The sequence below is a fragment of the Cavia porcellus genome, unplaced genomic scaffold (genome assembly GCF_034190915.1).
Source record: "Cavia porcellus strain 051 isolate PalLab524CR breed Dunkin Hartley unplaced genomic scaffold, mCavPor4.1 scaffold_25, whole genome shotgun sequence".
In the NCBI taxonomy this organism is placed as follows: Eukaryota; Metazoa; Chordata; class Mammalia; order Rodentia; family Caviidae; genus Cavia; species Cavia porcellus.
In genome coordinates this window covers 21362700-21374971 of record NW_026947508.1, presented here as the reverse complement: position 1 = coordinate 21374971, position 12272 = coordinate 21362700, and the positions used below count along the sequence as shown (strand labels likewise).

At 37.0% G+C, this 12272-nt stretch overlaps 1 protein-coding gene across 4 annotated transcripts in view; it reads left to right on the top strand.

The window, feature by feature from the left end:
• The window catches only part of Eya3 (EYA transcriptional coactivator and phosphatase 3), a 105260-nt gene that overhangs the window by 63001 nt on the left and 29987 nt on the right, over nt 1-12272 (top strand). For 3 of the 4 annotated variants that reach the window (XM_063235879.1, XM_063235880.1, XM_063235878.1), the window contains exons 7-9: nt 592-729; nt 6953-7038; nt 11250-11433. In XM_063235879.1, coding sequence (XP_063091949.1) covers nt 592-729; nt 6953-7038; nt 11250-11433 — 408 coding nt within the window. The remainder of the gene's footprint in view (nt 1-591; nt 730-6952; nt 7039-11249; nt 11434-12272) is intronic. The other variant, XM_063235881.1, reaches the window with a different exon arrangement.

Sequence of the window (12272 nt, the reverse complement as noted above, 5' to 3'; positions counted from 1 at the left end):
AGTTGAAGCAGGCATGGTAGTATATGGCCCAGCACTTGGGAGATTGTGGCCAATTCATGCTACATAAGTAAGTTCAAGGCCAGCCTGAACTACTTAGCAAGATCCTGTCTCAAAAAATCAAACCAATCAGGAAACAAAAATTTAATACATTTTAGAATAATTTGGTGCTTATTTTATAGGTAAGTGAATTTTTAAGCTTATATGGAAAATCTCCCACCTTGACCATTTGGATAAATGATGTATCACTGTATATGAGCATCAAACACTTTATGACAAATACTCCAGTTTCGTTTCAGTAACTTTTTCTGAACCCTACTCCATTACCCCAGGTATTAAAATGAATTTATATACATACCACTATTAGGATTTTTAGCAAAAATTTTGTTTCTATGGCCCCATCTCCTAGTTCTTTGGACAGTGTATTTGCTTGTGGCATGTTACAAATGGGAAAATCAATAATTTTCTCTTACAAGCAAATTTATTTTTGTTTTAAGATTTAGATTTTAAACCTACTGGCTGCTATTTGAAAGCATAACCATGCTTCTCAGTCCCAGTGTATTGTTTGTAATTGGTCCAATTTATCTGATTCAGGTGCGTTGTGGCCAGGTATGAAACCCGAAAGTGGTTTAATTCAGACTCCATCTCCAGGTCAACACAGTGTTCTTACCTGCACGACAGGGTTAACCACAAGCCAGCCAAGCCCAGCACATTATTCTTACCCCATTCAAGGTAAATAGGCATGGTTGTGTGTGTGTATTAATTACTATTGAGTTTTTTTGTTTGTTTTTAATTTACCTGTATCTCCAAACAAATTGGATAATACAGGAACACTGTCTTCTAAAACACAGAAAGCAGTGATATTTGCGTTTGTGCATGCTTTTTGTGTTAGGCAATCCAGAACCAAAGAGTGGTTTGCAAGTAGGTTTAGCCTTTGAATGTGAGCTGCTTAAAAGTTAAAGCTTTCCCTTTTGCATGTTGGTGCTGATATCTCTTAAAGGTATATTGTCCTGTATGAGCAGAAGACTACAATGAGAATTTTGCAGACTTCTTTTATGTGAACTGTCAGGCGTTATTTCAAGGTGTGTGTGCTTTTTCTACTGTGGCTACTATGGCTTTATTATCTTGTATCCCCTTTACTACAGGACTTCTTAGGCATTTTTCTTGCTCAAAAAGTTCATTATTGTTTGTATTTCACCATAAAAAGCTAGCATTAAACTCAAACTCTAAACAATGTTACCTTCCCAAATTTCCTGAAAGGTTAGGATTGTATCAGAACTATCAGAAAAAAAGATAAAAAACTAAATTGCTTACCCTTCTGAATCCAGTGTAGACAGTTTACCATTGCTTCACACTGGGAATTACTGACCCCAAATCCTGCCTTTTCATCTGCCTCCTTTCTCCTTGTTTCTCCCAGCTTTTTTTTTCCCCTCTTTCTCTCAGCTTTAACTCTGTATCTTATAAAATGAGTGCTAGAGGGATGAAAATGGGATATACATAACCTGTATGAGATTCTTAAGATAATGAACTAATGATGAGAAAATTTTTGATATACAGTACAAATATATTTTCATGTTCGATTTTAACTGTTCTCAGTTAAAGTTGGGGGTAACTGCTGTTTGGTCAACTGGGAACAAAACCAATATATTGTATTCTTATGGCCTTGAACTAAGTTGCCTTTATCCCCTATTGTTTACCAAGTTTATCCCCTTTTCTTATTTTCTATTGCCATCTTTATTTCTAAGATAGGAACAAATTAGGAGGAAAAAACTCAAGAGCATGATCTTGTCTGGTTTTTTCCACTCCTGCCTCCCTCCTCTTTGTGTTTCTCCCTTCTCTTTTCTTGAGAAATGATTTTACTGTGTTGCCTAGGATGGCTGTAAACTCCTGAGCTCAGCGTCCCAAGTGTTGGGATTACAGGCGTGTAACTACCATGCCCGCCAGGGCTGCTTTATGCCAGTCATTCCATAGAATTAAAATGCATTGGTATGTGTATGTTGTTTTGTTTTGTTTGTTTTAGTAGTCAGGATAGCAGTTTTTGCTCAGCTCAACCCTAAGCATTCTACAATTGACAACAGCCCATCTTCCCCAGGGAAGTTTGTGAAATTATCTCAGAAACCAAATTCTGCTTCTGGCTTAACTCTAATCAAAACTTTTTCTTGAGTTTATACCTCAGTGGTACTGTAAGGAGAAGAAATTGCTCTTGTATGCTCATGAAAGTCTAGTGTATCTAACTTTTTTCTAATACCTCCTGGTGTGGTGTTAAGATCTGATTTCTTTATATCACTTTTCCTAGAGTATCTGGTGACCACATGTCCTTGAACTGATCATTTTCTTCAGTTGAGTTAGTCTACTGGATTAAATAATATTCAAGTGGCAAAATTTTAAAATCAATTTTAAATCACTTTCAATTTTTAATTTGTTAATGCACAATAGTCTTTCTGTAATTCACAGGATGGGGAAGAGGTGACCAGCTGAGACAACTAGACTTGTATAAAAGCAGTATAGCATGGAATTTATTGTGCCTGGATACAGGCAGGCAGAAAGTGAAAAGTTCTTCTGTAGGGAGCAAAGAGAAAGAAGTAGGGTTGAAAAGAAGACAAGGAACTTTAGGTGGGAAGATTTTTAATAAACATCTGTGGTCAAAGTGCTCTGGCTGTCTTGCACCTCAGTGGGCAGAGTCCTTGAAGGTCTGGTGTCAATTTTACAGGTGTCTCCAGATGTCCCAGGACCTGCAAAATTCCTTGTCTTGTCTTATCTTCTTTGCAGTATCCTGTGTTTGCCATAACAACTGAACTGAGTATCCTGCTAAGAGTAGTGCTGTTTCTTCTGGCAAACAGGTTCTAGGCTGTGAGAGTCAGCTCTGTCTGATTGGAGGCTTACACTTTCATTGACCAGGAAGTTTTATTTTGTTATGTTTTTAATTAATTTATTTTTAGCATATCTTTTTTTAGGTTTTTTTTTTTTTTGTCTTTTTCCTTTTTATCGGTACCAGGGATCGAACTCACGACTGCCTGCTTGCAATGCAGGCGCTTATGCCGCTGAGCTAAATCCCCAGCCCCCTTTTTTTAGGTTTATAGAAAAATTGAGCAGATAGCATATAGATTTCTCATATATCCTCCCACATACCATACAGTTTCCTATTATTAACATCTTAAAATAAGATACTACCTTTGTTAGAATTAATGGACCAATGTTAGTATATTGTTTTCAGTTAAGTCCATTGTTTATTCAGATATCTTTAGCTTTTACTCAATATCCTTTTTCTAGGATCCCATCTAGGATACATTAGATTTAGTTGTCATGTCTTCCCAGCCCCCTGTCGACTTTACAGTTTCTCAAACTGCCCTTGTTTTTGGTGACCTAGGAAGTTTGGTGACCTAGGAATATTAGCCAGGTATATTGTGAGGTACTTACCCACTGGAATTTGTCTGATGTTTTTCTCATGAAAATCATAGAGGTAAAAGGTCTTTTTTTTTAAATCATATCATGTCTGGTATGCATACTGTCCCCAATATCTGACCGTTGACACTGACTTGATCATCTGGCTTACATGGTAGTATTGTGGATTTCTGCATTGCAGAGTTACTCGTTTTCCATTTATGGACTGCTTTCTTTGATTAGAAGTCACTGTGTCCATAGTTATTTCTGTAAGTTGACATATTAGATTGACTAGGAGAGCATGACTCTTTCAAATGCTGTGTAGGGGGCTGGGGATTTAGCTCAGCGGCATAAGTGCCTGCCTTGCAAGCAGGCAGTCGTGAGTTCGATCCCTGGTACCGATAAAAACGAAAAAGACCAAAAAAAAAAAACCCCAAAAGAACCAAATGCTGTCTAGTCATTAATTTCACAGCCCCATGGTCGTAACAGGAGTGAGGATGTCCAAAACCAGTGAGCCATATCACTGTCCTTGGAGATTTAATAGCCTTTACATGTATAATGAATTGCCAATTGAATTTTATTTTATTCTGTAAATTTGTACTTTTTGTTAGATATTTCTTTTTTGAAAAATCTGCAACTGAATACTGTTTTTGAAACTTGCACATACATGCAGAATGATAGCACTTTTTTTTTTTAATTCTTGGCTTTTTAATCATTGTTGTGAATGAAGTAAGGTAAACAATGTTCCTGTATATGTTAGGTGAGTGTTACTTGCATTCAGTGATAGTTAAAGGAGACTAAAAAATATTACTTGTTTATTGACTAACTTCCCTCACTAGAATTTAAATTCTGTGAGGTCAGGTATTTTGACTTGCATATTCTTCTAATTTTCAGGGTCTGGATAGTTCTAGACACGTAGATAGATATTGATATACTTACTGTTTTGAGTGAAGGATACATGTTAGAAATGCTTTGGTGGAGTTGCAGAAAGAAATACCATTGAGCTCTGAGTTTTCTATGTCATTCGGCCAAAATCCCCTAATTCATATTGGTGAGAGAAATTTATGATTGGTAATATAGTTATTTAAACCTCAGACAGTTATCAACTAACTAATCAGTTCATTAAACTTCCTAGCAGAGATGATGGAGTACATGGTCAATTGTCTATAAAATGTGCTTTTTTTTTTTTTTTTTTACCAGTACCAGGGATCGAACTTACAACCACAAGCTTGCAAGGCAGGCACTTATGCCACTGAGCTAAATCCCCAGCCCCGTGTGTGCTTTTTTTTTTTTTTTTACTACGAGAGTGACTTGAAAATTGTTAAAATTTCTAAAACCACTTAGAGTACATGTACTCCTCCCCACCTTGTATATAGAAATCAGATATAACAGAATTGAACCTTTAGCCTCTGGTAATTTATTGACAAGATTGAATAGAATTAAAATATTGAGGAAAAGAGGAGCATTTGCCAGATCCAGGGTCAATGGAAAATTAATGTAGAAATGGGCTTTGCTGGGAAAGAAAAGGAAGTTCTTTATTTTTTACTCTTTTTTTTTTTTTTTTTTCTTTTTGAGACAGGGTTTCACTATGCAATTCAGGCTGGCCTTGAACTCACATATCCCAGGCTGGCCTGAAGTTGCAGCAGTCCTCCACCCCAGCCTTATGAATGCTGTGATTACAGGCATACACCACCATGCCCAGCTTTTGTCCCCATTTTAAGTCACCTCTGTTCAGTCTGTTCAATTGCAGACCTTGTGTAGGATAATGCCTTGGTAATAGAATCTGGAAACCAGTCAAAAATCTTTTGCCACAAAATGATTAATCCTGAGTATGGTGGTACACACTTGTAGGGAGGCTGAGACAAGACGATAGCTGCAAGTTCAAGGGCAGCCTGGGCTACATAATGAGGTAATGTCTCAAAACAAAACCATACTACTTACAGAGTCATCTACTCTAAGTACTATTATTTTTTGGATATTTCTTTGTTGAGAAAAGAATGTGTTAAGGCACAGTAGAAAAGATAGTAAACACTGATGGAGAAGAAAAGTATCTATAAGGTTATAAAATCTATTTCATTGGAGGTTGGAGATAAATCTCAGCGGCATAAGCGCCTGCCTTGCAAGCAGGTAGTCGTGAGTTCGATCCCTGGTACATAAAAAGGAAAAAGAAAAAAAATTTTTTAAAAAATCTATTTCATTTAGTTTTATTTAAGAAAGTAAGTTGTTAAGATTCCTTTAATTCAGCCTCGGGAGTCAGGAAATTTGATCCCTAGGTCAGCCACTGATTTCAAGGAAAAGCATTGGATAAAGAATTTAGAGATCCACATTGTTATCTTAATTATCTGCCACTAGCTTTATGCCTCTAAAGAAGTTACATTTTTCATTGGTCCAGTCAGGACTTGCAGCAATAGCAATAACTGACCTGAATTTCTTCTAAACTGTCTTCTAAGCAGAGCACCACTGGGGAAAGGGAGGAAACTGCTCTCTTTTATTGATCAGTGTACCCTCTGCGGCTTTTTTTTCCCCTCCAGTCTAGTTTCAATGGAGATTTTCTTACTGATTTTCCCTCAGGAGGGCTTTGTTGGTAATGGAGTAGGGACTCAGATAATCAGATCTGTCTGCTGGTGACTCCTCTGGATGTGCATGACTACAGTGAAAACCATGTTGTAAATGTGTTCATGATAAGTAAGAAAGGAATTTAAAACTAGTACCTCATAATACCAGTTGCTTTGTCTACCTGAAAAGAATCCTTACAGTAGCTAGTAATCACTGGTGTTTTGGGTAAAACCTTGGTGGAATCTGTGACTGAAGGGTAAAAACTTAATTCAAATTCCTCATCTTAAGACAGACATCTGATGTAGCTGTACATACATTTTTACCTGACCAGAATATATTTAATATTTTCTAAGTTTTTGCATTTTTACATGTTTATAGATAAAGTCTCTAAATACTAGATCACTGATTACGAACCTTTTAGAGTGATACAAACAGCCTGCTATGTATGGTACACATGCCATAGGTTTGCCACCACTGTGCTAGATCATGGTGTTGTTATCATTAATAGTTAATATATATGTAGAACCCAAGAAGTAATTCCATGCACTTTAGAATTTGGAGAGCTCTTTTTTCAAAGTGCTTAGATTGTATCAGGAAGGGCATAATTTGGGGCAAGTGATAATAAATAATACAGGGTGGGAGTTACCAGTTGCTATATTGATTATTAGTAGGTCACATTGCAGGTGAGTCATTTTTCAGCTTCTAGAGAAGGTGGAGTGGAATGATTTAGTTTTGATTTCGTTGGTATCATTAGTATGAACTGTGAAATATATATCCATCCTTCTAGGACTTTAATAGGAAGACTCAAGTTGAAGCAGAAAAATATTTAAAGTATTTGTTTCTAAACAAGTCTAAATTGAGGAGGCATGGCATGCAAAAAGCAAACCAAGTATTTGTTTTAGCAGTGTTCTTTATGTCCTTGTGGATATGTTCACTTACGGTGATATACTTTCACTATCTTCCAGCCTTTTTACACAGTATCTTTAGTTAACCTCTCTTAACCCTTTCCATTCTATAGCTTCAAGTACTAATGCCAGCCTGATCTCCACTTCCTCCACAATTGCCAATATTCCAGCAGCAGCAGTCGCCAGCATCTCAAACCAGGTACAATGTTTCTTTTGTTTATCCTGTTTGATTTGGTTCATTTATCTTGCTGTCTTCTTTCCATGATCGTCTAAGAAATAATCAGTAATGGTGTGGCTGTGTGCTCTTTTTCTGGATATCCTCAGAACTAGGACCCTGGATGGCTTCTCAGACTGCCATCTTGTTTCTCTTGTTGCCTGCTAAGCCTCTTTGAAATATGGCTGTGTCTGCTACCTTATCTATTTTGTTCGTTTACATATTCCCAGAACCTAGAAAAGTACCTGCACATCAGTAGCAAAAAGATTTGTAGAATGAATAAATATTACATCCATTTAAATTTCTCTTTCCTTTGTGAATTTTTGTGGTCTGGACTTGATCACTGTTACATTAACTGTATACTTAAAAGAACCCTAGTTAAAAGCTAGGCGTGGCGGCACACCTGAAATCCTAGTATTGTGGAAGGCTAAGACAGAATGATCATAAGTTCAAGTCCAACTGGCAATTTAGTCACTTAGTAAAACTCTGCCTCAGAGGGGACTGGGGCTATGCAAAGGTTCTGGCCTCAATTCTCACTACCAAAACCAAACAAAAAGATTATTAGTAACATTCTCAGTGTTTTAGAGGAATGTTTTTTGGGAGAAGGAGATTCTGTTTTTTTTCTTTAATGTCAAAAAATTGTATTTTGTAATTCATAAGCACATTCGTTGAGGGGGCTGGTTCATATACATATCAAATCTTGATCTTTACTTTTCCTTCCCTCTCCTCTTTTCTGCCCCCTGATCTCCAAATAGCTTCCTGTCTTTCAAAGAACCAGTTCCTTGATTCATTGATCCTTTGTATTGTTTTTTAGTCTCAATTTTATTAATTTCAGCTCTGATCGTTATAATTTATTTCCTTCTGCAAGTTTCAGATTTGGATTATTCTTGTCTTTCTAGGACCTTTAGGGTGCTTCATTGAGCTATTTTTTTTAGGATCATTCAGTTCTTTTTATGTGTGCATTTACAGCTATAACCTACCTTCTTAGAAACTGCTTTCATTGTATCCTGTTGTTTTTGGTATGTTGTGCTGCCGTTGTCTTTTTTTTGGTCCCTTGTCATTTGATTCTACAAACTTTTTTTATTTCTTCCCTGATTTCTTCTGTGATCCCTTGCTTTTTCAACAATATGTTAATCTTCATGTGTTTGCATAGTTCTGTGGCTTTTTTTCTGTTGATTTCTAGCTTCCTTCTACTATGATCTGATAGTATGCAGAAAATTATTTTGATTCTTTTGTATTTACTTAAGCATCCTTTATGATGTAAGATGTAGTCTATCTTGGAAAAAGTCATGTAGGCTGTTGGGAAAAATGCATATTGTCATTATTGGATGAAACACTTTGCAGATATATATTAAGTCCATTTGTTCAATGGTTTAATAGGGTTTTTTGTTTTTCTATGCAGCAGTTAATATTATCATTATCCCCATAGATCTTTCTAGCTGCAGTTAACATTATATTCATTTTATGTTTTACTGTTCTTGTATTTATTCTTTCTTTTAGTCCACACCTGTTTATTGAGGTCCTACATTTATATCTGCCACTCTTAAAAGGACTTTCTTTTTCTTTTTTTTTTTTTGTGTACTGGGTATCGAACTCATGACCACGCACTTGCAAGGTAGACACTTATGCCGCTGAGCTAAATCCCCAGCCCCAAGACTTTCTCTATTCCCATTCATGTTTCTTTTTTTTTTTTTAACCCTGTCTTCTGACATGGACAGTCCCTATTTAGTTTTTCCACATCATAATAACTGCAATTTGAGATTGTTTACCCATCACCATAGTATCTGTTTACAGCCTCTAAGATAAAGATTCTAATCTTGACCTCATGATGTTTATAGGCCTCTAGATGATTAAGGGTTACTTCTTTAAATCCCTATTTCTCTTAAATTCATCATATCTAAAAACCAGACTGTATGTGCATATGTACAAGCATACATGTGTGTAAGTTTCTGTGTGTGTTTTATTAGGGATTGAACCAGGGCCTTTGCACTGAGCTAAATCTCCAGCTCCTCCCCACCATGAGTGAGTTGTCTCAGCTGGGTTTGAACTTACAGACCTCTTGCCTCAGCCTCCTAGAGTATTGGAATCACAGGTGTGTACCACCACACTCCAGCATATAATGCCACATTTTTCTCAAGTCATCCACATGAACACCTTTTATGTTTCTGTCCCCATTTCCTAATCATATAAGCTATACAGTGTTGCCTAAAGTATGCAAGCCATTTTATTTAACCATTTTTTCAGACCTGTGAGGATCCATTGTTTTAAACAGGTTCAACATCCGCCATGATCCCTTTAATAAAATCTTTGTAGGGCCTGTTCATGTTCTTGCCTCCTGTGTTAGTCACTTTTTAGTTGCTGGGATCAAATTGTAAACACCCGTATCTTAAGGAGGAGAAGTTTGTTTCAGTTTAAAATTACAATAGATTCGGTACGTGGTCACCCAGCTCCAAGGCGGAAACAACATGGCAGAGGAAAACTGTTCCTTATATGATACCACGAAGCAGGGAGAAAAGGGAGCTACTAGGGATGGTCATGTATGCTTAGAACCCATTACCCACAATGATCCGCCCCTTCCAACCAGGCCCCATCTCTGAATATGAAACTTTGGTGGAACATTTTAGATTGAAATCATAATGCCTCCCATATGTATTAATCTCAGAAAGCACTCTCACCATCATAGCTCACAATGATAGTTGTCTTCCTCTGTTTTTCACTCATTTAACATATAATTTATTACAAGTTTGTTGGAAATATTTTTTGGGGGTGTTTGTTTATTTTCATTGGAATTTTTTTTTCTTTCCTAATAAGTCTTCAAGTTCTTTGAGTTCTCCTAAAGTGACTTACTCTTTTTTTTTTTTTTTTTAGTATTCCTGTGTCCTGCCCATGCATAAGTACATGCATGCACGCACACACACAATTCTATTCAGTTCATAAATAGGTTCTTAATAGCTATACAAAGATTTGGTCTGGGGGGCTGGGGGTTTAGCTCAGTGGCATAAGCGCCTGCCCTGCAAGCAGGCAGTCGTGAGTTCGATCCCCAGTACCGATAAAAACAAAAAAGGCAAAAAAAAAAAAAAAGATTTGGTCTGGCAGCTGGTGTCTCCCACTTCCTATTTGTCTCGGTGTTGGTGGAACTTTTTAAAAGGTGTATATCCAAAAAAAAAGAGGGGGGCTGGGGATTTAGTTTAGTGGCGTAAGCACCTGCCTTGCAAGCAGGTGGTCGTGAGTTCAATCCCCTGTACCAAATAAAAGGAAGAAAAAATAAAATAAAAGGTGTATATCTGATCTGTATACCATATTCAGTTTTATTTTATAGCTCTGTTAATATATAATTGACATACAAAAAAAAAAACTGCACAGATTTAGATTACATAATTTGGTAAGTTTGGGTATATATGTGCTCATGAAACTACCAAAAGTTTCTTCCCAATATTTTAAGGAAACTTCATTTTTAATGAAAACTTGATTTAAAATAAAATAAGGCTAGAGATATAATTCAGGGGTAGAGTGCTTGGCTAAAGGGTACAAGCCCTGAGTTCGGTCCCAGTGCAGGAATGTCAATCTCCATTCTAAGAAACTTTCATATAGGAGATGTGCTTTTTTGTTTTAAGCCCATTTACCCTTAGATGTACTACCATCTAGAGCAGTAATTTATAAACTTCTTAAAGAACAGAAATTTTCCTTCAAAAATTCTATGCAGAAATTTATTTAGAAATTCAGTGCAAAGCTGAGCATGGTGGTGTACACCTGTTATCTCAGCCCTCTGGGGCAGGAGGATTGCTCCAAGTCTTGGCCAGCCTGGGGCCTCAGAGTGAATTCAAGGCCATCCTGAACTGCATGGCGAGATCCTGTCTCAAAAAGACCACTCAACAAAAAAAATCCTCACAAGAAATTTAGTGCATTAAAAATGGGACTTGAAAGGAAGAGCTGTTAGAGAACAGAACACTGTATGTATGTGTGTGAGTGTACATTCAGATCAACCCCTCCTCACAGGTTTTCCTCACCCTGAAGCATCTCTTCTGGACTCAAGTTTTCACACATTGCATTTTGGCAATATTGGTTTCATTGAGAGAGTACTAGATAGGTAATTAATAAGTCAAATTAATGATTTAAGAAAATAATAATGAATAAAAGGGAGAAAGGAAGACATCCTCTAAGAGTTCTTTTCCTCCCTTGTTCCCTTTGGCCTGCAGGATTATCCCACCTATACTATTCTTGGTCAGAATCAATACCAGGCCTGCTACCCCAGCTCCAGCTTTGGAGTCACAGGCCAGGCTAACAGTGATGCTGAGAATTCCACACTAGCAGCTTCCACCTACCAGGCAGAGAAGCCTAGTGTCATGGTACCTGCACCAGCAGCACAGAGACTTTCCTCTGGTAAGTACCACACTCACAAAACTGGTTTAAAGGCACTTCATCCAACAGTTGTTTTCAGGTGATGATGAAAATGATTTTGTCCTGGTGTAAATCACTGTCACTGTTCTGTTTGCATCCCCTCAGGTAAGGAGCATTTAAACTTTGGAAGCAGTCTGTGGGTCACTGATACCTGAATATCTACCCGATGCTGTGAACAGGAAAGTGAAAGTACTAACAATGAAAAGGCTGTATTTCTAACCCCTACCCTGCCTTGTTGTAGCTTTAACATGCCCATTACAGGGAATACCTGAACTTGGGCATATTTTATAAAAATCTGAGGACTCCAGTTTTAGTGTGGGCATATTTTAGGACTCCTGCTAGAGCCTCAGAATAGGATTTCTTTCTAATCTTGGATCCTTTCAAGATTATGAGGAAAATTATGGTCCTTTTTCTCCAAAGAAATACATAAAAACGTAACCTATAATTTCGGGAGATATGCAGCTCTGAAATACATTTATGATGTCCAGGTTATAAACGTTTCGCATAGGGGCCAGAGATTTAGTACAGCAGCATAAGTACCTGCCTGGCAAGCACTAGGTTGTGAGTTTGATTCCTGATACAAAAAAAAAAAAAAACTTTTACATAAAGGCTTTCTGTACAAATTTAATAAACATGTAAAACATATTTTTTTATATGTGTCTATTTAATGAAAATTTGGTGGTTAGCTACCATCATGTTAGTTAAGAGGAGCACTTAGTTTTCATTGATGATGCATGTGTACAGAGTTCTATGTCAACTAAAGTTTTCTGTATAATTTGTCCTTATCTGTCTGGTAAGTAAGTGGTCATGTAGATGTTCAC